This window comes from Xenopus tropicalis, chromosome 10 (genome assembly GCF_000004195.4).
Source record: "Xenopus tropicalis strain Nigerian chromosome 10, UCB_Xtro_10.0, whole genome shotgun sequence".
Lineage (NCBI taxonomy): Eukaryota > Metazoa > Chordata > Amphibia > Anura > Pipidae > Xenopus > Xenopus tropicalis.
This window is the reverse complement of record NC_030686.2, coordinates 35867278-35893968: the sequence shown is the minus strand read 5'-3', so window position 1 is coordinate 35893968 and position 26691 is coordinate 35867278. Positions and strand designations below refer to the sequence as shown.

At 43.2% G+C, this 26691-nt stretch overlaps 2 protein-coding genes across 4 annotated transcripts in view; one reads left to right on the top strand and one right to left on the bottom strand.

The window, feature by feature from the left end:
- Window positions 1-19851, top strand: part of ptpn1 (protein tyrosine phosphatase non-receptor type 1) — a 36862-nt gene extending 17011 nt beyond the window's left edge. The window contains 8 exon segments of the mRNA NM_001017121.3: window positions 6403-6493; window positions 8903-9003; window positions 10091-10189; window positions 14428-14565; window positions 16317-16526; window positions 17832-17993; window positions 18180-18412; window positions 19312-19851. Of these exon segments, the coding sequence (NP_001017121.2) occupies window positions 6403-6493; window positions 8903-9003; window positions 10091-10189; window positions 14428-14565; window positions 16317-16526; window positions 17832-17993; window positions 18180-18412; window positions 19312-19510 (1233 nt within the window). The 3' untranslated portion in view covers window positions 19511-19851.
- Window positions 19852-23296: 3445 nt separating this feature from the next.
- Window positions 23297-26691, bottom strand: part of ripor3 (RIPOR family member 3) — an 87373-nt gene continuing 83978 nt past the window's right edge. For all 3 annotated transcript variants that reach the window (XM_031894640.1, XM_031894639.1, XM_031894638.1), the window contains exons 20-22: window positions 25556-25639; window positions 25144-25234; window positions 23297-24453 (exon numbers count right to left, since the gene is read on the bottom strand). In XM_031894640.1, the coding sequence (XP_031750500.1) occupies window positions 24353-24453; window positions 25144-25234; window positions 25556-25639 (276 nt within the window). In that variant the 3' untranslated portion in view covers window positions 23297-24352. The remainder of the gene's footprint in view (window positions 24454-25143; window positions 25235-25555; window positions 25640-26691) is intronic.

Here is a 26691-nt window from a genome sequence, read left to right as displayed (position 1 = left end):
GAAAACAAAGCCCAAATGGCAGATTCTCTCCCCCCTGTGTGCCACAGGTATTCCAGTGAATTTCAAGTGAAAAGAACAGGTAGTAACGCAGCCGACGCTCATGGTAATGTTAAATAACCAGGCATTTTTCCAGGAAGAGCAAGTAATTACAAAGCAGGTGTTGCTTCTCTCTGCTGTGTTTGCACTATAAATAACGGCCAAACAAGAAATGTGTTTTCTTCTACTAAAACAGAAAAATAATCAATAACAGTGTTCAGAGCATTGAGACAGGATGCAGATTTAAAGGAGAATTAAACCCTAAATCTGTTTATTAGGCACCCCTTTTAACCCTAATCACTAGCCTCCTACCCCATGCACTTAATTACTGGCCCAGTCTACTTTAGTGCAGTGTGTGCCAAAGGCACTGGGAGCAAGCACCAGGAACTTGTTTGGTAGTTTATTACAGATGTACTTAGTTTATTTTGCTGCAGGGGCCACAGAAACATGCTAACAGCATGCTCCATACCAGTGGATCCTAAATTATGTGGCTGGCCACCCCGGGGGCTTGGAGCAGTTGCAGGAGGGCTTAATTTGAAAGCCACTTCTTTCTGAGGAGTGCTCAGAAAGCAAAAGGGGGCGGGGTTTCTTGCTAGACAAGGAAGTCGGTAAAAGAGCTGCAGTTCAGCTGCTTATAATAGGGAAATAAACAAATCTGCTTTTTACTTTAAATGGCTACTGGAGCTATCCTGGCTATTTACTGGGTGCCCTTTCTCCACATGTGTTGCTATGAGGTATGTGGTGGTGCCTCTTGAATTGCTGTGGGAACCAAATTAAATGTTTCCCCTACACGTCTGGCCCTGTCTCGTTGCACGGAAGTGGAAATATTTATATAGAAACTTTTTCCCTTGGGATGCGGCGGCTTCGCGAGAATCAAGGCCTCTGCCCTCTAAAGCGATTAACCCTCCTATGTAATATAAGGAGGTAAGTTTGCCCAGTAGCAGTAACCCATAGCAACCAATAAGATGTTTGCTTTCAAACAGGTACCAGTAAATTCTAGCTGCAGATTGGTTGCTATTTGTTACTGCTTCTGGGAAAACTTATGGCCTTTTACCATATAACACCCTTAGTGCCTTGTCCACGGGGTGTGGGCCCTGTGCTTCTGAGCTACACAATGAGTGTGTGATTGCACATCAGGGCAGTATTTGTATATACAGTGAATAATGTACCCACTGATGTAAAATATAGGATTAGTATAAGTCCCCAAGGCCAAAGGCCAAGTGCTTTTATTCAGGTCATGGAACTCCCGAGGTGACTTATGATATACTCCTATTTTACAACAGCGGATACATTTTTTATTATAATACACAAGTTTTAATGAGTCATGTGACGGAAATGACATCACTAAGCACCAATTATGATTTGTAAGGATATAATTTACAAGATTTTCATGGCTTGTGTGTATTATAAACACACCACACACCAACAAAAAAGTTTCGCACTCAACAGGCACGGTTAAACTCCTCACAGGAAGCTGCTGTTCATGGTGCAGAATGGCTCCCATGGAATGCAGACCGTGTATTGATATGTATATCAAGTAAGCTTGTCTTATTGGCATATTAAATGGAATATTATTGAGTGATCCTGGGCATGAAAGGTATCCGGCTCAGAGGGCAGTGACCCGCTTTCTGCCAGTGTGACATTGCAGCAGTGCTGCTAACTAGCACCATTTCCTTCCCCTGTACATGCTGGGTCTGGCGCAGTAGCGCTGAACTCACCTCTTGCTTCACTTCCATCTTGTGCCTCATTGTTTGACGTAGCACAAAGCCAACAGTTGAGGAATCCCACGTTAGCTCATTGCCACTGGTACAAGAACAATTTCCTCACTGCTCAGGAAACCACAGACTGAATTCCTGTCTGCCCACTCAGCACCGTGTATCAAGCAGTGCCACGGGCAAAGCTGCTCCTCTATGGAACACTGGGCAATCAATAAAGGGGTGTGCTACTAGCCCCACAGTGACTGCGATGATCAACTGAGAAAACTCACTTTTCTATAGGAAACACTTTCTCCAAATGTTAATGCCCAAGTAAGAGGCTGCCTAGGCATTTCCATAAACTGCTGCCCCGGTCAACAAAGTTTGGTTAAAGACTGGAAAGGGATTCTGCTCTGTTGCTAGCAAGTCTAGAAAATAATCCTTTTAAGGTCAATGCTACATGGCATGACTTTCCAAAATGTGGCAATGTGCTTTACAATGACGTAGCTCCTAGAGGGCCAGTGTTATCTTCATTTGTAAGTACTTATTAGTTTGTCATATTTAAAAACTGTATCTGTAAGCACTAATTAGGAACAGCACTCTGTTTGCTCATAGCCTGTACAGAGAGATACCATAAAATTATGGCAGCATAGGGATTCCCCTGTACTAAGCACAATTCAGCAGGAACAGCCCCTAAGTTTGCTCATAGCCTGTACAGAGAGATACCATAAAATTATGGCAGCATAGGGATTCCCCTGTACTAAGCACAATTCAGCAGGAACAGCCCCTAAGTTTGCTCATAGCCTGTACAGAGAGATACCATAAAACTACAGCAGCATAGGGATTCCCCTGTACTAAGCAAAATTCAGCAGGAACAGCCCCCTAAGTTTGCTCATAGCCTGTACAGGGAGATACCATAAAATTATGGCAGCATAGGGATTCCCCTGTACTAAGCACAATTCAGCAGGAACAGCCCCCTAAGTTTGCTCATAGCCTGTACAGAGAGATACCATAAAACTATGGCAGCATAGTGATTCCCCTGTACTAAGCACAATTCAGCAGGAACAGCCCCCTAAGTTTGCTCATAGCCTGTACAGAGAGATACCATAAAATTATGGCAGCATAGGGATTCCCCTGTACTAAGCACAATTCAGCAGGAACAGCCCCCTAAGTTTGCTCATAGCCTGTACAGAGAGATACCATAAAATTATGGCAGCATAGGGATTCCCCTGTACTAAGCACAAGTTTGCTCATAGCCTGTACAGAGACTCTATATATTTATTTTGCTACCATATAAATACCACTGTACAAAATCCTTTTTACACATGAGAATATAAATGGGCTATAAGCAAAACCTTCATATCCTACATCCTTGCATCAACTGCTTTATCACAGTGCTCATTAAAATCTTTCATTTACCCCTTCAAGTAGCAAATCCCTCCATCTTTGCTGCTTCTTGGGTTTGTTTCCTTTTCAGGCGCACCTTTTCATCCGTTGTGGTCAAGCAAAACATGAAACGTTTCCTTGTAAGCAAAAATACCAGCAGTGGCTTAGTTTGTGCTAGAAATGACACAGGGTGGGTAGGTAGGGGAAGATGTGCTGTGCTGTTATTTTCTGTACAGGCCTTCATCAGGATTAGCAAGTGGCCCGGCATGGCTTCTGGCACTTATGGCACAAGTGCTTGTATTCTTAATTTATTAACAGTCTTTGTGTCACCTTAGGGGGCTGTTCCTGCTGACTTGTGCTTAGTACAGGGGAATCCTTATGCTGCCATAGTTTTATGGTATCTCTCTGTACAGGCTATGAGCAAACGTAGGGGGCTGTTTCTGCTGAATTGTGCTTAGTACAGGGGAATACCTATGCTGCCATAGTTTTATGGTATCTCTCTGTACAGGCTATGGGCAAACGTAGGGGGCTGTTCCTGCTGAATTGTGCTTAGTACAGGGGAATCCCTATGCTGCCATAGTTTTATGGTATCTCTCTGTACAGGCTATGAGCAAACTTAGGGGGCTGTTCCTGCTGAATTGTGCTTAGTACAGGGGAATCCCTATGCTGCCATAGTTTTATGGTATCTCTCTGTACAGGCTATGAGCAAACTTAGGGGGCTGTTCCTGCTGAATTGTGCTTAGTACAAGGGAATCCCTGTGCTGCCATAGTTTTATGGTATCTCTCTGTACAGGCTATGAGCAAACTTAGGGGCTGTTCCTGCTGAATTGTGCTTAGTACAGGGGAAAACCTATGCTGCCACTTAGGGGCTAGTCCTGCAGCAATATGCTTAGTACTTGGGCACATCTTTGCTGGTTTTATGCAGTAAAATACAGATACGTTTAAAAAAAAAAAAAAAAAAATTGGTAAAACGCATTGAAGTCAGTAGGTGTTTTTTTGCAGCTACTACTAAACTTTTTTTCTTTTCACCACGCAATATTATTTTGTGGCCATTAGCGCTCATCACTAGTACTTACTATAGGCAATATGTGCACTGTTAGTAGGAGTAGCACTTCCACGGCTATAGTATTAAATGGACTGTTTCTGGCCAGGTCAATATACCTTTTACTTTTACCACATCTTTATCTATAACCGTTCCCCGCGCACTTGGCAGCCCACTATCCTCTCAATACAAAGTGGCCAACATTGTGTGCTGTGGTGTACTTGCCCTTGCCAAACCTTTATTGATTACTTGTGTTCAACTGTCTCCTTGGAGATTTAATGTTGCCACAAATATTTGGTGGTTGGGAGGAAGGTCATTCACTCCAGTACCCAAACTGTTCTACTGTTACTAGCAGCCCTCTGATTGGTAGAGAGGTAGCCCAATCACTAGGCAGCCAGTAACAGTGGTAGAACAACATACAATTGTGTATTACAATGGCACGTGGAATGTGTGTACAGGTATAGGACCCGTTATGCTGAATGCTCGAGACCAAGGGTATTCCGGATAAGGTGTCTTTCCGTAATTTGGATCTCCATACCTTGAGTCTACTAAAAAATCAATAAAACATTATTTAAACCCAATAGGATTATTTTGCCTCCAATAAGGGGTAATTATATCTTAGTTGGGATCAAGTACAGGTACTGTTTTATTATTACAGAGAAAAGGGAATCATTTAACCATTAAATAAACCCAATAGGATTGTTCTGCCCCCAATAAGGGGTAATTATATCTTAGTTGGGATCAAGTACAGGTACTGTTTTATTATTACAGAGAAAAGGGAATCATTTAACCATTAAATAAACCCAATAGGGCTGTTCTGCCCCAATAAGGGGTAATTATATCTTAGTTGGGATCAATTACAGGTACTGTTTTATTATTACAGAGAAAAGGGAATCATTTAACCATTAAATAAACCCAATAGGGCTGTTCTGCCCCAATAAGGGGTAATTATATCTTAGTTGGGATCAAGTACAGGTACTGTTTTATTATTACAGAGAAAAGGGAATCATTTAACCATTAAATAAACCCAATAGGGCTGTTCTGCCCCCAATAAGGGGTAATTATATCTTAGTTGGGATCAAGTACAGGTACTGTTTTATTATTACAGAGAAAAGGGAATCATTTAACCATTAAAGGAACAGTAACACTAAAAAATAAAAATGTTTTAAAATAATTAAAATATAATGTACTATTGCCGTGCACTGGTAAAAGTTGTGTGTTTGCTTCATAAACACTACTACAGTTTATATAAATACCCTGTTGTGTAGCCATGGGGGCAGCCATTTAAATTGAAAAAAGGAGAAAAGGCACAGGTTACATAAGAAGATAACAGATAACTGTGTAGAATACAATGGGAATCTATGCTACTTATCTGTTATCTGCTTAGTAACCTGTACCTTTTCTCCTTTTTTCAATTTAAATGGCTGCCCCCATGGCTACACAACAGGGTATTTATATAAACTGTAGTAGTGTTTATGAAGCAAACACACAACTTTTACCAGTGCACGGCAATAGTACATAATATATTAATTATTTTTATACACTTTCATTTTTTGGTGTTACTGTTCCTTTAAATAAACCCAATAGGACTGTTCTGCCCCCAATAAGGGGTAATTATATCTTAGTTGGGATCAAGTACAGGTACTGTTTTATTATTACAGAGAAAAAGGAAATCCGTTTTAAATTTCTCAACTATTTGATTATAATGGAGTCTATGGGAGACGGGCTTTCCGCAATTCAGAGCATTCTGGATAACAGGTTTCTGGATAAGGGATCCCATACCTGTATAGAGATTTGGCTTATAATTGTGGGTGTCACTCTGGCTATCAAGATTAATTGAATTAAATGCAGGAACCTAAATGCACAATATATTTATTTCTAAAGCAAATGAAGCCATATTCCCGCTCGGTGCAGTTGAGGTTCTGTTGCTACAAACACTGACCCAACAGTATTGTTTATACATCAGCTCCTTCGGCCGTGTGTAAAATCTATTATGTCCCCTCCTCCCTCCCCCTTGCGCAGAGCCCATGTGGTTTTCCTTAGTAGCTCGTATATTTCAGCCTGATGGTTTTTCCGAGTCCGTTCCTGCCAGAAGCAGCAGAAGGCTGGCCTGCGCCAAAGCAAGCAAACTCGCAAGCAATAGAGTCGAGGGGGCGTGGGTGACCTTTTTATTTCTGTTGTGTTTTTATCATCTGTCCTGCATGGTGCCGGAGACTTCAACTGCTTCCTGTTTCTTTCTTGCAGGAAATCCGAAATCAAGCCAGTGACTTTCCGTGCAAAGTGGCGAGGCTGCAAGAGAATAAAGCCCGAAACCGCTACAGAGACGTCAGTCCTTGTAAGTACTCCAGAGCCGCCTGTTCTGGGTTTGACCCATACTTAATAATTACTTGTACAGAGGAATTCCTATGCTGCCATAGTTTTATGGTACCTCTCCGTACAGGCTATGAGCAAACTTAGGGGGCTGTTCCTGCTGAATTGTGCTTAGTACAGGGGAATCCCTATGCTGCCTTAGTTTTATGGTACCTCTCCGTACAGCAGGGGTCTCAAACTCGCGGCCCGCGGGCCATTTGCGGCCCTCGGTATAATATTTTGTGGCCCGCACCAACGCCTTCTCAAAAGCAATGAATGGATCGCGATTTTTATTGCGATTCAAGGGATAATGCAAGGCACGGCGGGCGGGAGATGCTGATTGCGGAAATGACGTTATGCCATCATAACAGTTATTATGGGAAGACGTTCTGTGTGCACAATTAGCTGCTAAGGAGCTAATTGTGCACACAGAACGTCTTCCCATAATAACTGTTATGATGGCATAACGTCATTTCCGCTATTAGCAGCTCCCGCCGTGCCTTGCATTATCCCTTGAAAGCCAATTTTTTTGTGAAATCCCTTATGCGGCCCAGCCTCATCCTGACTTTGCCTCCTGCGGCCCCCAGGTAAATTGAGTTTGAGCCCCCTGCCGTACAGGCTATGAGCAAACTTAGGGGGCTGTTCCTGCTGAATTGTGCTTAGTACAGGGGAATCCCTATGTTGCCATAGTTTTATGGTACCTCTCCGTACAGGCTATAAACAAACTTAGGGGCTGTTCCTGCTGAATTGTGCTTAGTACAAGGGAATACCTATGCTGCCATAGTTTTATGGTACCTCTCCGTACAGGCTATGAGCAAACCTAGGGGGCTGTTCCTGCTGAATTGTGCTTAGTACAGGGGAATACCTATGCTGCCATAGTTTTATGTTATCTCTCTGTACAGACTATGAGCAAACTTAGGGGGCTGTTCCTGCTGAATTGTGCTTAGTACAGGGGAATCCCTATGCTGCCATAGTTTTATGGTACTTCTCCGTACAGGCTATGAGCAAACTTAGGGGGCTGTTCCTGCTGAATTGTGCTTAGTACAGGGGAATACCTATGCTGGCATAATTTTATGGCATTTCTCAGTGCAGCCTATAAACAAACTTAGGGGGCTGTTCCTGCTCCAAGAGGAGTGAAGGCAGGAATAACTGAGCATGCCCATTCCTTTGCCCACGTATTTACATATCTTTATACAAGTTGGCTAAAGTGATATTGCCAGTCAGTGCACTTAATGCTATTCAGACAAGTGAGGAAGAGGCAAGGTTTACACTGCCCTGGCAATTGCTGAACAACTCATTCTTTATTAATATATATTTTTTTAAATTTGGAGAATAATCTACCCAAAAGGGGAACTTCCCTGGTTCAGTCATACAATTACAGTTCTCTTTTCCGACTTTGCTCTAGTCTCACACTCATGCACCTCTATGGCAATGGTGACTGTGTAGGGGTGTTAGAGGTCAACAATGGAAGCTTACCAAAGCCTGAAACTGCCAGCAGCTAGTAACCCCTTCCCAGGCACTGGGAAAACAAAGACATACATATATACATTCATATTTACATTAAATATTATAGACATATTCATTCTCTTTATCTGCCCAAAAATGGTGCAGGGCTGGAGTGCTTCAAGATTTTACATTTTTTATATTCTCTGTGTCTTAAAGGGGGTGGTTCACCTTTAAGTTAACTTTTAGTATGTTATAGGATGGCCTAATCCTAGCGGTTTTGGTCTTCATGATTTATTTCTTCATAGCTTCTGAATTATTTGCCTCTTTCTGTTTTTGAAATGGGGGTCACTGACCCTTGCAGCCAAATCACTATTGCTCTGTGGGGCTACAATTTTATTGTTACTTTTTATTCCTTATCTTTCTATTCAGTCCCTCTTCTATCTATATTCCAGTCTCTCATGCAAACCACTGCCTGGTTGCAACAGTAAACAAGGCCCTAGCAACCGGATAGCTGCTGAAAGTATTTTGAAAATAGGTAATTGTTAACACTAATAGCTAGTTTCCCTTTAAATTTTCAAATGAATTCAACAATTACCTGAGCTTGGGTTTTGTACAGTCCCAGTAAAACAAGTGGGTCACCGACCCCTTCTCCACTACTTCTCCGCTACCTTTGCTTTATAACATATTTGGGTTCCGTAGTGGATTTTCCTTGTCCTTTTATTAGCAATTCCTTTTCATAAGATGAATGAAATAGTAAGGACTTTATTTAGACAAGTGGTTAGAGCGAGAGAATTAATTACTCTGACGTAGGCTGTTAAGCTGATACATTTGTATTTGTGTGTTTAAATCAGTAAATACGATTAACTCAAGCCGCTTGTACTTCTGACTCGGTGCCTGTGGCTCATTGGGCCTCTCCAAGTAATTTCACCCGGTTCTGTTTCTGTCCCAGTTGACCACAGTCGAATAAAACTGCACCGAGAGGACAATGACTACATTAACGCCAGTCTTATCAAGATGGAAGAGGCACAAAGGAGCTACATTCTTACCCAGGTGAATATACGCATGTAGATGTTGCAGCAGAAGGGGAGAAGGATTAAACCGTAACATTTGAGTTCAGTGAAACAATAGTTTTCAATGTTTGGCAGCTGCATCCCCTGGTGGGTAAACCCCCCCCCCGCCCCCATTCACTTTTGTAGCAATTGCATTTAAGCACAAGTGCACTGACATGGCAGGCAGCTCATTTGGCATTTTTTTCTGAAAGGTAGGTGGGGAAGTTGCCACTTTTGCTCCTTATTCAGTGTCGTGTAGATATGTGCATAGTGCCCAGAGATAGGTTGTAGCTAGTACCCCCTAGCTAAAATATATATTTTAGTTTAAATGTTACTTTTGATTGTTTTATTTGTATTCCATGATATAGTAGTACTCAGCCTGCAAGCTGGAATTCTTATATGGCCCGAAGTGGTTTCTCATATTCTTATAAGTAACCTTAGGGGGTACATTATTCCTTATAATACATGATACTCAGAGTTCCCTGTATAACTCAGCCTGCAGCCTTGTGCCTTTATATGGGCACAGAACCCCTCAGTGACTTCTAATATCCTTATCATTTACAGTAGGGGGTACATTATCCCTTATAATACATGAGTGATACTCAGAGTTCCCTGTATAACTCAGCCTGCAGCCTTGTGCCTTTATATGGTCACAGAACCCCTCAGTGACTTCTAATATCCTTGTAATTTACAGTAGGGGGTACATTAGCCCTTATAATACATGAGTGATACTCAGAGTTCCCTGTATAACTCAGCCTGCAGCCTTGTGCCTTTATATGGTCACAGAACCCCTCAGTGACTTCTAATATCCTTGTAATTTACAGTAGGGGGTACATTAGCCCTTATAATACATGAGTGATACTCAGAGTTCCCTGTATAACTCAGCCTGCAGCCTTGTGCCTTTATATGGTCACAGAACCCCTCAGTGACTTCTAATATCCTTATCATTTACAGTAGGGGGTTCAACCCACACAGCACAGTAAACTTGATCTCAGCCACTTACTGGAATAAGAGAAAGGAATGGGGAGTTTTTGTTCTAAATAAGTATTATATTTGTGTTATTTTTGTGTGTTCCTTCTTCTATACAGGGGCCTTTGCCAAATACCTGTGGTCATTTCTGGGAGATGATTTGGGAACAGAAGAGCATAGGAGTGGTTATGCTCAACAGAGTGATTGAAAAGGGATCAGTAAGTATTTTCAACTTGTACCTTTTGTGTTTGCTCTGAGCCCAGACTTGTTTAATCTGTGCCACAATGTAGCTGCCTACCCCGTGCCAAAATGAAATATGCGCTGAGCCAATGCGCTTGGGTGAAGGTACAGTTGGCTTCATGCTGCACGGGATTAGATGTGGTTTTCCTGAAGCTCTTTATGCGGAAGTGCAATTTGCTTTCACTGTTTGACAAAAATGTCCTGTAAATCCAGTAAATATTCCCCCTTATAGAATGCACAGAAATACTTGAGTCAAATAAACCTGTAATACCCATTATCAATTAACCTGTAAGCCCGAGGCCATAAATGCTAATGTCATTAGCAGCATTTGGAATTGGCTCCCTCTATGGCTTCCAGACACCCTGGAATAGGCCAGGTTGCCCACGGCCATACAGAAACAGGACTCAAAGCAAAAGAAAAAAACGCAAGAGTCAGTGCAAGTAAAACAGCTGCCTTAAATAAATATGCCCCAAAAGAAGGTTCTTGAAGACCCCGTACAGCAGCCCTATATGTTTGTTGCTTGGACTCTGGTGCGACTTTTTAATCTTAAATACTTTAGCACTATTTTTGGGTTGTAAGAAACATATTTGATTTGCCAACTTGTCTATATATAAGCGAATATTTACATTTATTTGGAGAAATCCCACTTTTGGGTCAGTTTCCCATCTCACTGGAAGCACAGACGCTATTTCGGTTTATTTAGATCAGGGGGGATATTGATGATTTATTCTCTGCTGACAAATCTAAATGCAAGCCGCCGGCTTGGCACAGGACAAAACAGTGCCTAATGCTTCCATAAATCCGCGTTTCCGCCTGCTGAACCGCTCTTCCCGCTCGTGCCAGTACTGAAGAGCTGCTGCTCTATAGCATCGCGACCCCCTCCTCCTGGCCCGGTAATTTGTATTCCATCTGAATTGTGCATTTACTGGAGTATTCACTAGAAGAGTTTAGCAGTGCTGGAAGATTTACTGGAGACAGGAGCTGCTCACGGTGTCTTGGAAAGGGACTTCTCTCCTGTGTCATCTTGGATTTCAGGATGCTGCCCTCTCGGCTGCCGTGAACTATAATTCCCAGAAGTCACAGGGCGTTCTGATGGCATCATTGTGCTTATTGCCCATATAGATTGTTCTGATAGTGTTTGATTTACCTGAACTGGTGGAAAGATGAAGTGAAACTTGTTTATACCTTGATGTGTTCTGTACTTCCCTGTAAATGTGTTTTTGTAGCCTTCGGTGCTGGAACCCTTGGCCTCTGCTTTTTAGTTCACTTTTCCATGGGCTGTGAATTCAATCAGGGCTGTTTGTCACACAAGATGCTTTCCGTCATCGCTGCTTAGTTCAGGGTAATGCATAATACATGTTTATTTTGGTATTTCTGTGCAGCATATGAGCAAACCTATAGAGTGTCTGCTCTTCTAGGCACCCAAGCCTTGATTGGTCTGGGCGAATTAAATGAGTTGATGGCAAGTGCCATTGTGACCATTGTCACGTTAGCTTCTCTCTGTACACAAATGATGGCACTTGTTATAAAGAGAAGGTTTTCCAGTTATTTGGGGAGTCATGTTTTTAACTAAACTTGCTATAATCTGGCTATGCCATAGGTGTTTCAGCAGAGGATTAGAGCACAATGTGGTGTATGCGCCATAATGTGCAGCAGCCCTATGAGAATCTGCAAGAAAGGAAATGCTTGGTCTTTATATGTAGAACCTTAGCCCAGGGTATACCAGCTAATGCCAGTAGGATAAGTACATTGGGAGTTTCTGGCTTTGGCTGCAGTACATCCCGGCACTCACAGCTCACACACCAGATTCTCCCTAAGGATAGTTGGGGTATTTGACTGGCCGTAATGCCCATCCCAAAACCCTGTGTGTGGCTTCTTTAGTCGGTGGTTCTAGCCTGGCGATTTTATGGGGCACAATGATCGCTATGGCAGCACAGTTACTGTGAGATCTAGATAAGTCTCTGCTCCATTGCAGAAATTGGAATTTGTGATGATTTACAAATGTAGATACGATTCCCCCTGCAGTGATCAGACATTCCCAACCCCTTCGCCGCTCATTCCAGGTGTGCGAAGATTTATATTCCAGCAGTCCCTGTCCTGCTTTCTGCTACCTCACATTTCATGAGTGAAATGATTTGTGTGACCTCCAGCAGCCCCTTCTCTGGGTCACTGCAGAGGCAAGTTTGCTATGATGAGAGCCCAAGCGTGATGTAACCGCTTTCTGTACAGAGCCATGACGGCTCCAGTAATTCTCTTCCAGCTGGAAAGCTAAAAAAGAGCCCAATACATTCCCCGAGGGTCCTATCACTAATGCTCTTCAATCAGCAGCAGCGGAAAATTCACTGTGGCACTAATTGAAAATTGTGTCACTTCTTCAAGCAAAATGGTCTTTTTGGAATAGAATTCTGTAGGTCTCCAATTAGCCCAGTGTGTTTGCTGCCATGTAATACATGTGTGAGAGCATAAACATTGATTGGCCCAGGGCGCAAGGCAGGGGTCTTCATATTCATGTGTCTCGTCATGCTTCAGTTGGTCCTTCTTGGCTCCTAACAAGGTTACAGATATATAGAAACATTGGGGTAACAGTCACCCTGCTATAGTTCCAGGGGTACCCAGGGCACAAATAAGCACTCACCCCAAATCCCCCCTAACTGGCCTTCAGGCTGGGCCCCATTAGCTCATAACAAGGTTACAGATATATAGAAACATTGGGGTAACAGTCACCCTGCTATAGTTCCAGGGGTACCCAGGGCACAAATAAGCACTCACCCCAAATCTCCCCCTAACTGGTCTTCAGGCTGGGCCCCCTTAGCTCATAACAAGGTTACAGATCTATAGAAACATTGGGGTAACAGTCACCCTGCTATAGTTCCAGGGGTACCCAGGGCACAAATAAGCACTCACCCCAAATCTCCCCCTAACTGGTCTTCAGGCTGGGCCCCCTTAGCTCATAACAAGGTTACAGATCTATAGAAACATTGGGGTAACAGTCACCCTGCTATAGTTCCAGGGGTACCCAGGGCACAAATAAGCACTCACCCCAAATCTCCCCCTAACTGGCCTTCAGGCTGGGCCCCCTTAGCTCATAACAAGGTTACAGATATATAGAAACATTGGGGTAACAGTCACCCTGCTATAGTTCCAGGGGTACCCAGGGCACAAATAAGCACTCACCCCAAATCTCCCCCTAACTGGCCTTCAGGCTGGGCCCCATTAGCTCATAACAAGGTTACAGATCTATAGAAACATTGGGGTAACAGTCACCCTGCTATAGTTCCAGGGGTACCCAGGGCACAAATAAGCACTCACCCCAAATCTCCCCCTAACTGGCCTTCAGGCTGGGCCCCCTTAGCTCATAACAAGGTTACAGATATATATATATATATTTAGGTATCGGGATAAAAGGTCTTGGCTTTAGTAAAGCTTCGCCGTTGGTGTGCATATTAGCTGTGCCCCACCCAGTCTGCTTGAAGCAGTTATAAAAAAACATTAAAGCAATTCTGAATATTGAAAGTAACAAGAGAAAGTTATATCCAAATGCTTTTATTCGGCTCCCAAAAAGACAAGACATTGCTACAGATATACTGTACTGTAGTGCAACACCATGTTGAGATCTCCATGTGCGTTGGAGTTACTGTGCCAGCTCCAACATAAGCAGCCCAGTGACCCATAATCCCATGTCTCTAATTGGCCAGCCCAGTTTCAGTAGCTGGTAGCTCTGTACATGCTCCGGTTTTGCTCTCTGATAGGTGTATGTTGGTCGTATTTAGCTACTCTGTACTGGAGTGCCCTAGCACAACCTTTATAAGGATATGGGCGCAGCAGTGACAGCAGTGAAAGCATCGTGTAAAGGCCGTAGTTGAACTTTAATAACATTTTATAAGCGATAAAAACCTCCTGTTCTGAGCAAATTTTCAGTTGGTCGGTATTTTAATTGCTCTTCTGCCCTTTCCTAGCTTTCAAATGGGGGGCCACCGAGCCTGGCAGCCAAAATTCTATTGATTGTTGAGGCTACAATTTTATAGTTATTGTTACTCCTTAGCTGTCTGGTCAGGCCTCTCTCATTCACATGGTTGCTAGGGTAAACTGGACCCTGATTTTTTACGTATCAAAGGTTAGCTTTATGTATGTTTGGCTTGAGAGTGAGACATATCCCCAGTAGGCTGAGAACAAATGGAAGGAAATTCATTGGCAATGTTTCTTTTTGTCTCCACAGATCAAGTGTGCACAGTACTGGCCAAAGAAAGAAGACAACTCCATGGTGTTCGACGACTCAAACTTGAAGTTAACATTACTTTCAGAAGACATCAAGTCCTATTACACGATACGACAACTCATGCTGGAAAACCTCAGTGTAAGTTGGGCCCGCAGGCGCGCCATTTCTCCGCAGGCTCCGGTTCTGGGAAAGGCTCAGATGAGCTCATCTTGGGATTTCAAGCTCTTTCATATTGATGGAACTGGCTGCTATTCTCTGAACTAAGGGGAATACATATAATATCTGCTTACTCAGCACATAGCGGGGGCCTCAGCACTGCTAAGGGATTGGTATGGGGGCCACTCAAATCAGATACACTGATTTATTTTCCCATGACCACATAGTGATACTTGTTGTACAGCTGTTACATTCTGTTACATTAGTCATTAGGATCTAAATCTGCCACTGGCATCTCCAGCTACATGTGATTCTGCCATTTGCCTGGACACTTGTTCTTATCTGAAGTGTATAGCGAGAATCCCTGCCAGAAAGCAAGACACAACTGCTGCAGCATAGCTTGTTGCTTGAGTACCACACGGTGCAGTAAATGAGGCTTTGTCAGTCATCGCAGATATTATCTTACTATACGGTTACTTATAGTTTTAAAGCATATTGAAATACTGTTTGTTCTGATGGCAGTCATCCTGTACCATTTAGCAGAAAAGTTGATCTGGAGTAATCACCATGCAAGAACAGGATTACTGCTCTTCATAGTTACTTCCTGGATACGCTTTAAAGGGGACAATGTTCACCATTGTTCAACATAAAGTCAATAAATAAGGCTTGTGCTGCAAATATGCTCTTTTGTTGTGACAAACTATAGTTTTATTTGTCCTTTTATTAGAGGCCATGAACTCCCTGAATTTGTTCCTCAGGCTTAGAGTGGGGCAAGGGCCCTTTTAGTCAGCTACTTCCTTCTGCATAATCCTGTTTATTTATTATTCCTAACTAGCTAAGGGGGGGCAGCCTGAAGGCCAGTTAGGGGGAGATTTGGGGTGAGTGCTTATTTGTGTCCTGGGTACCCCTGGAACTATAGCAGGGTGACTGTTACCCCAATGTTTCTATATATCTGTAACCTTGTTATGGGCTAAGGGGGCCCAGCCTGAAGGCCAGTTAGGGGGAGATTTGGGGTGAGTGCTTATTTGTGCCCTGGGTACCCCTGGAACTATAGCAGGGTGACTGTTACCCCAATGTTTCTATATATCTGTAACCTTGTTATAAGCTAAGGGGGCCCAGCCTGAAGGCCAGTTAGGGGGAGATTTGGGGTGAGTGCTTATTTGTGCCGTGGGTACCCCTGGAACTATAGCAGGGTGACTGTTACCCCAATGTTTCTATATATCTGTAACCTTGTTATGAGCTACGGGGGCCCAGCCTGAAGGCCAGTTAGGGGGGGATTTTAATCTGTATAGAAAATCTATCCATAAAATGATGATTTCTTAGTGCAGCTCTTTATTAGACTTGGAACAAAAGTGTAAAAGGTCTCTTTAAGTTAGGCAAATGCAAGAGAAGGAATGTGGCTGATTGTGAGAGGCAGTGATTGTGATTGGGAGTAAACATACACTCCGCTGTTACGGTGAGAGATGGGGAATAGCCATGGCTCGCTCATTGTTCCAGTGACTGCTAAGTGATTTCTATTCATCACACAAATATGCTTTCTGGCAATTACAAGGCTGCATGCAGAAGCGTGCTCCACCGGCCTACAGACCTCTTCATTACACAGTAAATTCCATTTAGCTATTGAGGAGGGGGGAGCATTTATCATACAAATCCATGAGCCACCAAACTTCTGAACAGGGCATGTATCTGATCTGTATGGGTTTCACACTGATTGTTCCATTGTTTCTTTGCAGACACAAGAAACCCGTGAAATCCTGCACTTTCATTACACCACATGGCCTGATTTTGGAGTCCCAGAGTCACCTGCATCATTCCTTAACTTCCTGTTTAAAGTCCGAGAATCGGGCTCCCTCAACCCAGAATATGGACCCATTGTGGTGCACTGCAGCGCCGGTATTGGTAGATCTGGAACATTTTGTTTGGCGGATACTTGTTTGCTTCTGGTAAGTGCTTCATTGCAGTAACCGGGTTAAATGGGTGTAACGGTCCAAGCGAGCGGGTCTTCACCCGATATCCCCACCTGTGGGTGTGCGATATCGGGGAACCTGTAGGCTAATTCAATCGTTTGGCCCTGGGGTCAAACGATTGAATTATATTGGCGGCAATGGGGCATTCGGTTCGGGGACCGCATCAACGAGCCGATGCGGTCCCCGATCCGACTGAATCTTTTAACCTGGCCAACAATATCTGGCCAATTTCAGGCCAGATATCGGTCAGGCAGGCCCTTCATTTCTGCCCCTACACGGGCCGATAAGCTGCTGAATAAGTCGAAGGGACCGATATCGGCAGCTACAATCGGCCTGTGTATGGGGATCTTAAGGCAGTGCTATGCCAACTTGTAGTGAAGCCACAATCAGTGCAGTGTAAAGCAAACATTTAGCTGCAGTCTGTTGGTTCCACCAAACCCGCATGGCAACTGTTATGTCTTCCGGTTTCTGTGACAACTGTGCAACTTTGCTTTTGGAGATCATTTATAGGGTAATATGGCTATCTATCTTCGGGAGTTTTTTTTGGCATTGTTTGGGAGAGGGCAGGTGGGGCTGTAAAGAGGTACAGTTATTTCAAATTTTGCTTGGGGGGGGGGGGGGGGGGGGGTTACTTCTCCTTTAGTGCAATATCTTGAAATCAAAAGCAATAGAACCACAAGAACTTTGGCCATTACTTCCTGAGCATGTTTTTCAAGCTTTTGCAGTGGCCAGAGCTGGTGGTACCATTACATCATTTGCTTACAGGCTTGGAATGCCAGCTAGCTGTTCTGCATTAGCTGTAATTATGTCTAACAAGCTCAGAGAGCCTCTAGCTTTTCCAGTGGCCAGCTGAACGCAAAGGGACAAGTTTGATGGCATTCTGAGACTGACCCAGTCTGAGCGTTCTTGAACTGCATCACCGCTGTGACCAATGCTTATCCATAGCCCAGAACCCAAGTACGGGCAGTTTTCCACATCTCTGTCAGTTGCAAACCATTACTTTAACTAGCATTTCCAATATAAAGATGGCTGCGTTAGTGACTAAGAAGCAGCTAAATATTTACCAGGAAATGTGCAATAAATATTCAGATGATCCAGTGCTCTGCAACCAGATCTCCATGTTTGGCAGGCTATTACGGTGTCTGTAGAACCAATATGGAGCCTGTACAGTTAGGAAATATTTACAGTCATCTGTTTGTTTTGAAATAGTTTGACCACATCGTAAAAGAAATGTTATCATACGTCTGTGTATATAAATGTTTGTATATATTTGTTTTATAGATGGACAAAAGGAAAGACCCTTCTTCGGTTGATATTAAGCAAGTTCTACTAGAAATGAGAAAATACCGAATGGGCCTCATACAGACAGCCGATCAACTGCGATTCTCGTATCTTGCCGTAATTGAGGGGGCAAAGTTTATTATGGGAGACTCTTCCGTGCAGGTAGGGGCTTGTCACAGGGAGAACCATGCAACTAGGAATCACTTGGAATTTCCCCAAGATGTTTCCTATTATTTTGAAGCAATCATTGCCATTGGGGTTTATTACTGGCAAGAAACCAGACCATATCTTTATATCAGTACCCATCATTACCTACACCCTTGACAATGTTCTTTATTCCTGTGCAAGGAACAATGGAAGGAGCTTTCCAATGAAGACTTGGATCCTCCACCAGAACACACGCCACCTCCCCCCAGGCCTCCAAAGCGGACCACTGAGACACCCAATGGCAAAGTGTACGAGCAGTCTGAATTTTTCCCACAACAAATCGTAGAGGAAGTCATCAGGCGCGCAGTCAGCGTGGTAGAAGAGTCTGTACCCGATGGCACAATCCTCTCATCTCCTCAGCAACCTGCAGAAAGGTATTCAGATCAAATTGTCACAGCTTCAGGCATGGAATGCATGCCTCTGGCACTTTCTGACTTGCCTGCTATCTGTCTGTCTGTCTGTCTTGTATCTTTTTCATCTATCTATCTATCTATCAGATGTGTCTGTCTCCTTGATGTGTCTGTCCCATGTATGTATTATTATGGAAGCTATGATTCTGATTCGCTGCTAAATGCTGGCATATTGGGAACACAACCTTTCCTCCAGCTCCTTGGCGGTGAGAGAGAACATGCTGAATCCTGCACAGAAATGTTCCTTCTCAAGATCAGAGTTTGAGATCAAGCAGTGGATCTCCTGTGTGTATGAGTAGGCACTCCCCGCATGTGTGCGCTCGTGGCGTTCAGCTCATTCCAGGTTCAGGAATTCTGGCCTTTTACAGTGTAAACATCACATTCTGCTCCTCTGTCTCACGTTCTGAATCAGCAGCACCCAAAGCTGTGTTGTGCTCTACTGCTATTATGTCTCACTCACAGGGTAGCCTTCAGTCTGGTCTTTTCCCTACTGATCCATAAATCAGCACCCCCGTATGTGAAACAGATATCTATAAGGGAAAGCATTTTCTTGGGTCTGTATTTTTCTATATACATTTAACATCTCATTCCCAAACCAAGAGGGTTAATATGAAGTTGCCCCTCCCTTTGCTGCTATAACAGTCCCTGCCCTTCTAAGAAGTTTCCCACTAGATGTTGGAACATTGTTGCTGGTAACGGAATGCTAATTTGGGGATCATTTGTAACGACTTCACATAAACCTCTGATTTAAATCTCAAGCCAATTTCATACTTGTTCTTTATGCTGTAAAGATGGCACTCAGTCGCCCAAATGGTACGGCTACATATACCCGTGTAACCTCTATCCTTCATTTTGTGCTTCAGCACTCGTCCGGACACTGAAATTCGAAGGAGAGTCGTCGATGACCAAGTCCACTCCAACCCCAGCCCCGAAGAGAAGCTCAAATCGGAAAGTGAGGACAATAACAAGGGCCCAGAATGGAAGTCGTTTGTGATGAACATTTGCATGTTCGCTGTTCTGACAGCGGGGGCCTGCCTCCTCTACAGGGTCTGGTATCATTAATGGACACGCCAGCAAGGATCCACCCCCACCCCCCCACAGTCTTTGACTTGTCTGTAATTGAGTTCTTCATGACAAAAAGCCAGTTGGTAATTGGAACAACATAAGAAAGGCAAAGCTAAGCTGATCTTCAGTTTGGCCACTCTAAGCTTTAAAGGCTGGAACTTCGCCAGGGCTTCTATGAGAGTCACTGCACTAGGGTTTGTAGTAGCCCTGAAGCCCCCGAAAAAAAAGGATAATGCTGAAATCTCAGGGCCATCAATCAATTCAGGAGTAAGCAGAAACAAACAAAATGCCAAATATTTTTTTTTTTTTTTTGGGAATAAAATAGTGGTATTACAACACATTGTTGTTTTATAACTTTTTTTTAAGACTTTAAAACCTTGACATTTTTATTTGCGTTACTATATTTTACAAAAAAAAAGCAAAAACCGGACGCAAGCGAAATTGTACGCTCGTCTGTGTATGTCTTGCACCCCAATCCCACGTTCTAGTACAGAACTCTCCCCCTGCTGTGTAATAACATATCAAACGAATGTATTCTGCTCAGGGCTGTCTTTAGGGGTTCTTATTGCTGAGCGGCACCCTGGCTATAGTAGGGCCACAGCGGGCAACTGAAGGGCTGAAGAATAACACTCTCCCGTGCCCCAGCACTACTAAAGACAGCCCTGATTTCTGTTTATTTTGTATACATTGCGACAATGAGGCGAGAAGGAATGAATTGTGCAGAAGGAGAATATTTCTCTCTCTTGTTTTTTGTTTTTTTTTTAACTTTATTCTGGAGATGAACAGACAAAGACTTGCTTTGTGGGCTGTGCCTGTGGTTGGCATTTACTCTCTATAATAACTGTTACAATATCTTTGTCATTTCTATACCTTTTTTTTTTAATAGTAGGAACAGCTTTTTTATTTGCTCAGGGTAGACCAACAGTACCGATTGTTTTCCCCCCCTTTCATTTTCTAAATCTGTCGCCTGTCGGACATTGCACACCCTTTATTGTACTGACTGCTGCGTTCTATTCTGGTGCAAACAAGCAAAGAAACTGCTACGAATAAATGTAACTTAAAACGATCCACCAGCATTTTCCACCTTATGGTGCCTACCAACTGATGTTGTCATTGTCCTGTGTTCTGCTTGTCCCGCCGGCTGATGATAGATATCTGTGCCACCGGTGCAGACCGATAGGTAGAGACATACATGCACCATGGCAGGAGCAAGAATTGTTTTATATGGTGTTTTGCCTTCACTGATTCAGTTATACCATGTGACACATACAAAATGAATGATGGGTAAGTGGCCTATTACGTCCTAAAGCATTAGAATGGATTATGTATAATTGTGATGGGGATTTATAGGAAGTCCCTGTGGGTGCCAGGTTAAACTAACTGGCCTGTATATAAATCCCCACCCTGTTATATGTGATCATGTTCAAATGCTGTATGAAGGGGCAGCAGGGTAAATACAGCCTATTATTAGGTATCCAAATGTGTGGGGGAATCATTATACTGACCTAAAATTTAAGAATAATGAAGGCCTGTGACAAATATGTAATGAATAGGGGTGAAACCGCACTGGGCGATTAGTCGCCACAACTTTTTAAAAGAAAAACTCTGTAGCAGCGACTAATCGCGGCGATTTAGCTGCTATAGATTAATATACGAGTCGCTTTCATTACCAAGATACAGCCACTTTTCTATTTGCCTATTTCCTGGTACCCGGACGTGTCAGCTTCCAGTCATTCTACTTCCTTCTTCCAGGAATAGTTATTGGTGGAACAAAATCGAAAAAGCATCATTACAATGTATTCTTATTTTTACAGGGAACCTGTTCTTGAAAAATGGTTTTCCCCACTCACGAGGCATGTTTGGGGGTTTTAAAAATGCTATTGTTTTCCCCCTGTAGTGGGCACTACCATCCTGCACCTCCAGTGGGGGAAACCATTTTCCCATCATTGACGCACTGTAACTGCCTTTTGTAAATACACTCCAAATTTTCACTGGTTTAAAGTTACTTGTAAATATAATTGCAGTTGAAAGCAGCATCTGTTTTTATTCCATGGTTCCGACTCTTCGGAAAAGCAGAAAGCAGACTGGTCTGTTAATCAGTTGGCTACTGCTACTGCTTTGTAAAGTCGGAACCACCAGTGCAGTCAATAGAAAGTGCTTTTTAGTGGAAATAAGGTTAAAACCATTGATATGGTTTAATGAATGTTTATTGGGAAGTTGCTGTTATTAGGCACAGTTGTATTTATGAGTTGAAACCCTATGGGAATAAGTGTTTTCCATTAAACTGGTCCTTGATACAAATACCCACACTGTATAGAAAGATTAAAATAAGACTAGATAGACAGGCTTCTGGTCTCCATTATCAGCTGTGGTCCACATGTTCTGAATAATAATCGCCAATTTACCGCTGTTTGGCATTGGCTGGGATGTGATTTGTGTAATCCCCGTTTCCTTCCTGTTTGCAAATGCATTTAATCCAATACAGCCTTGTTCTTTTCTTTCCCCTTTGTTCCACACTTAAGGGGTTATGTTATAAAAGATACTAAGTTTGCCCAGGAGCAGTAACCCGTAGCAACCATCTGTTTAAAAGCAAACATTTTATCGGTTGCTATGGGTTACTGCTCCTGGGCAGTTAGTGACTTTTATTACATATAGCGCAAAGTGTTTCTGAAGAAGCTTGGATGTCCCTGGGTTGGGTTGGCAGGCTCAATGGGGGTTCTGTTGGGCTCCATTTTTGGAATATTCACTGTACATGAAACTGATAAGCTTATTTTGTAACGTAGATGGTATAACCATTTAATAAACAGCTATTTGTTTGTCTCTGAACATGTGGCTGTGTAATGCTGGCTACTTTATTACATTCTGTATGTGTGCGGCTGCTGGGATGGGCATGGTGCCAGCACCTACACTGGGTCACCTATGTGCTGATCAACATTGGGTAGGTGTCATTGTTTAGCCCCTCGGCCAACAATCAGCCTATAGAGATCCATGGGAGGAGAGGCACATCAATGGTCCGATTGGCTCCTTACCCAAGGGCCCTCGTATGACCAGCATTAGTGCATTGGACACTTGTGGAGAGACAACTGCAGACCAATATGTTTCTCTGCCCATTCCTCCCAGCAGTATTTACTGTTACTTACCCTTTATTATCGTATTAAAGCGACCATAGTAGCTTGTAGTTAACCTCATGTAACCTTAGTGTGTTTTTTGGGGGTTATTATTGAAAGTTACCCAGAAACTGTTCGGAGAAGAAACTGCCACCAAGTTGATGATGGGCGGAGTTAATTCCAGCGCTTCATGGAGTCAATGCAGACTGTGAGTTGATCATTTTTGTTCTTATGGTTTGTTGGGTGGGGCTTTTATCCTTCCACTGATTCTTTGTTGGGAATATAAACATATCAGACTTTATGTTGCTACAGAGATTCTCTATAGCAACCAGAGTGCTGTTTAGTGCTGAAAGATTAGAGCTTCGTTACTAAGGGGAATTTTGGGGTAGGTTTCCTGGGCACTTAACCCTATCTGGGAAGGGGGCAAAACATTGGCATATTTATCCGCCGCATTACTAAAGCCTCACTCTTACTTTTTCTCTCAGTTGACGTCGAGGCGGCCATCTTGTTTCCCAGACCATACAACTGCACAGGCTGGGCTTGCCGGATGTTTGACAGATCACAGTTGCTCTGGGTACCTGTTGCACGGCATCTGCTATTTCTATAATGGAAGCAGGGTAAGTCTTCGTTTCTTAATAGAGTCAGGGCACCAAGGAAACCAAATGGCGGCGGGATGCATATTGGTGCCATAAAGTCACAAAAGTTTATTGTTTATGAACTTACAATATACAGAAAGGAAAGCATTTGTGCACATTTCTTATTAACAAATATATATAACATGTACATTATGGGTGGCAGCTGGGGGCTCTTCCGCTTAGAGTCACATTTGCTATTAGATGATGTCAGTGCCAAATCCACGTTGCATTCACTGAAAGGGACACTATTAATCTTTAACGTAATGCTTTACTTCCCCTTGAAATGGACCTTTGGTAGGGGCAGTGACATTCCTAGGCAACTTGCTATTGCTTTTCAAACTTTCTGTATGGGTATTAAACAACTTTATTCTGCAGCTCCAGGTGTGGCTGGACCTAAATAAAGACCAACTGCAACACTGAGTGGGTCATTTCAATCTGCTACATGCTAAAGTTATTCCATAGATGAACCATAATACACTCTCCTTTTACATGCCCCGCCTATTAAAGGGCAACCAACTGAAACTTAAACCTTCACTAATTTCCAACACTTTCAACTTTCCAAACACCTTCGTTTCTTTGAAGGAACAGAAATTTTACAATACAAATTAAACATTTAAGGAAATAATGTGATTTAACAAAAAAAAATTACTTTTTCCTAGCAGACTGCGGGAAGTGCTCAAGTATGACTCCCCCTGTGCAGCTGATACTTGGTATATTCCACGTGTAATGGAAAAGATAAATTCCCCAACCCAAAAAATAACTTTGTAGGGGAACCAGGAAAGTCTCATATTGTCATGAAAGGGGATATGGACCCACCATCAAGGTATTCTGAGTTTTTTTACATTGTTTTATCTCTTTGTGATATTAGCAGTTCTACACCGCTATATCATAAATGTGTGTAACAGTAGCGCCCCCTGCTGTACTTTCCTGGCAGCAGCCAGATAGAATGATTGGGGGGGGGGGGTTAGCAGTGAGAATGCCCATTTATGTGCAACTGAAGGAAACCTAAATATACATTTTTAAATTTTATACACATTTTGGGAACAGACAAAGAAAATTTAGACCTTTAATCCCCCCTCCCCCTTTCTTTTGCAACTTCAAAATACTGTAATTTCTATCTCGCCGTCCAGTGTCAGGGTGTCCTGCAGTTCCCGGCACATCTTGTCAGTCTTTCCAAAAGCCTGACATCCTTTCATACCTGCAAATGTCATCACACGTTAGAAAGTCTCTTTCACAAGTTGCCATTCATTCTTCAACCAACAAATGTATTTGTAGCTGTAATATTGGTGTGTAGGCGCCATCTCAGTGCATTGTGCCTGAGTCTGAGCTTTCAGAAGGAGCCAGCGCTACACATTAGAACTGCTTTCAGCCAACCTATTGTTTCTCCTACTCCCATGTAACTGGAGGAGTCCCAAGCCGGACTTGGATTTCTTACTATTGAGTGCTATTCTGATACCTACTGGGAGCGGCTGATCGGCTGCTGTGAGTGGGTGGGAGGGGGGGGATATCACTCCAACTTGCAGCGCAGCAGTAAAGTGTGAGTGAAGTTTATCAGAGCACAGGTCACGTGGCTGTGGCACCCTGGGAAATGAAGAATATGGCTAGCCCCATGTGAAATTTCAAAATTAAATATAAAAAATCAATTTGCGCTTTTGAAAAAGATTACAATGCAGAATTCTGCTGCTCTATTAACTGATGGGTTTTGAAAAATAACATGTTTTCCCATGACAGTATTGCTTTATGTCAACATTACTCAAAGGGCTTCCCTTTGTTATAGCGCTGATGTAAAGCCTGTCTGACTCTCCTTGGTTCCCTGATATCACAACCCTTTAAATCAGTTTGAGCCAGCCCAGGCCCCCCGAGGACTTGCGCTGCCGGTTGGACTTACCGAAGGATAAGATGGTGTCTCTGGCGATGTTCCTCACTTCCTCCACTTCAGACTGACACAAACAAGCGATCTGGTCGATACTCGCCGTCCCCTGTGTGACACACAACACAATACCCTGCTAACAAGAGCTGCTGCGCCAATGTTCCTAATGTAGCCTGCTGCAGCGTCATCCCCCAGCACTACATGCTCATACATGTTCACTTACAGGCAACTTAGCTGCAGCCTTAGTGTCTCAGGCAAGCTGCAGGCATTGCTGGAGGCTCAGTGTGGGGTTGCTATGTGATGACAGAGTGTTACAGGCACAGAATCCTCCTATTGATAGTACACAGCCCTAGTTACACAGAGGTGCCTAGCAGGTTACAGGAGACCTGGTTACCCTTACAAAGAGCTATGTTTGGGGGGGTAGACTTACTTTTAGATGCTTCAGGGCCAAGCAGGCCGATCGCTGGAGCGTTGTATCATCACCAGATAAAACCTCTGTATAATACAGAACTGCCTGGAATGGGGGAAATGGAAACACAATTACATCTTTGTGCTAATAAAGCTACTTCTGGGCTTCTATAGGCAACTGCCAGGATTAGGGAAACGCCCACAAAGTGCCACTGGGCATCAAGAACTGATTGAAGGCATCTAGACTTCCCTTAGAGGTACCAGGATGAAATTCTTTCCTTGCTTAGGTAAGAAACAGACATTTGCCCCCCCCAGTACTTGATGCCATTAGCAAGTTGGCTATCACCCTCATTGGATTCCCCTACACTGTCACTTAGGTCTCTTTCTTGCCACTGTAGCCATAACTCTGGGCCACCATCCCTAAGCACAATAGGAAGAGCAAGAGTGTCTTCACATTCCCTCTGTCCTAATCCTAAATCCCAAAATATGCAATGGAGTGGCTTCCATCTGGTTCCTGCGGCTAGCCCAGTAATGATGTATTTTTATAGCTGTGGCCTTTATCTGTCACCGTTTCCTGGAGTCAGGGGTTACTGACATTATCCTGCTGCAATGATATAAACATTCCCAAGCCTCCCCCATGGGGCAGATGTTTAACCCTTCCCTGGGCAGAGTATGCAAGGAAATCATTCCTTATACCAGTGGCGGGAAATAAATTGTCTTTACAAGCGAATCTACTATGAATTTGCTGCTTAAGGCAACCTTAGGAAGCCTCTTAATGCAGTACCGATGAATTTAAAATAAACAGATAATTCTAATATTATCTTAGCTGCGCCTGTAAGTTCATGTTTAAATATGCACAACCGCACTGCCCTCTAGTGGCCTTAGCTGTTTCACTGTGTGAACTGTGGCTTTGAGCACTGGTTGGCTAAGAATGTTGGAACTGTGTTATTCAATCCCTCCGAGATACACTGAACTCTGCAATATAGCTAATAAATAGGAATTTCTTTTAGAGGTAAATCACAAAGGCAAGTTTAGCCCGAGGAAATTACCCCAATGTGACTGTTACCCCAATGTTTCTATATATATGTAACCTTGTTATGGGCTAAGGGGGCCCAGCCTGAAGGCCAGTTAGGGGGGGATTTGGGGTGAGTGCTTATT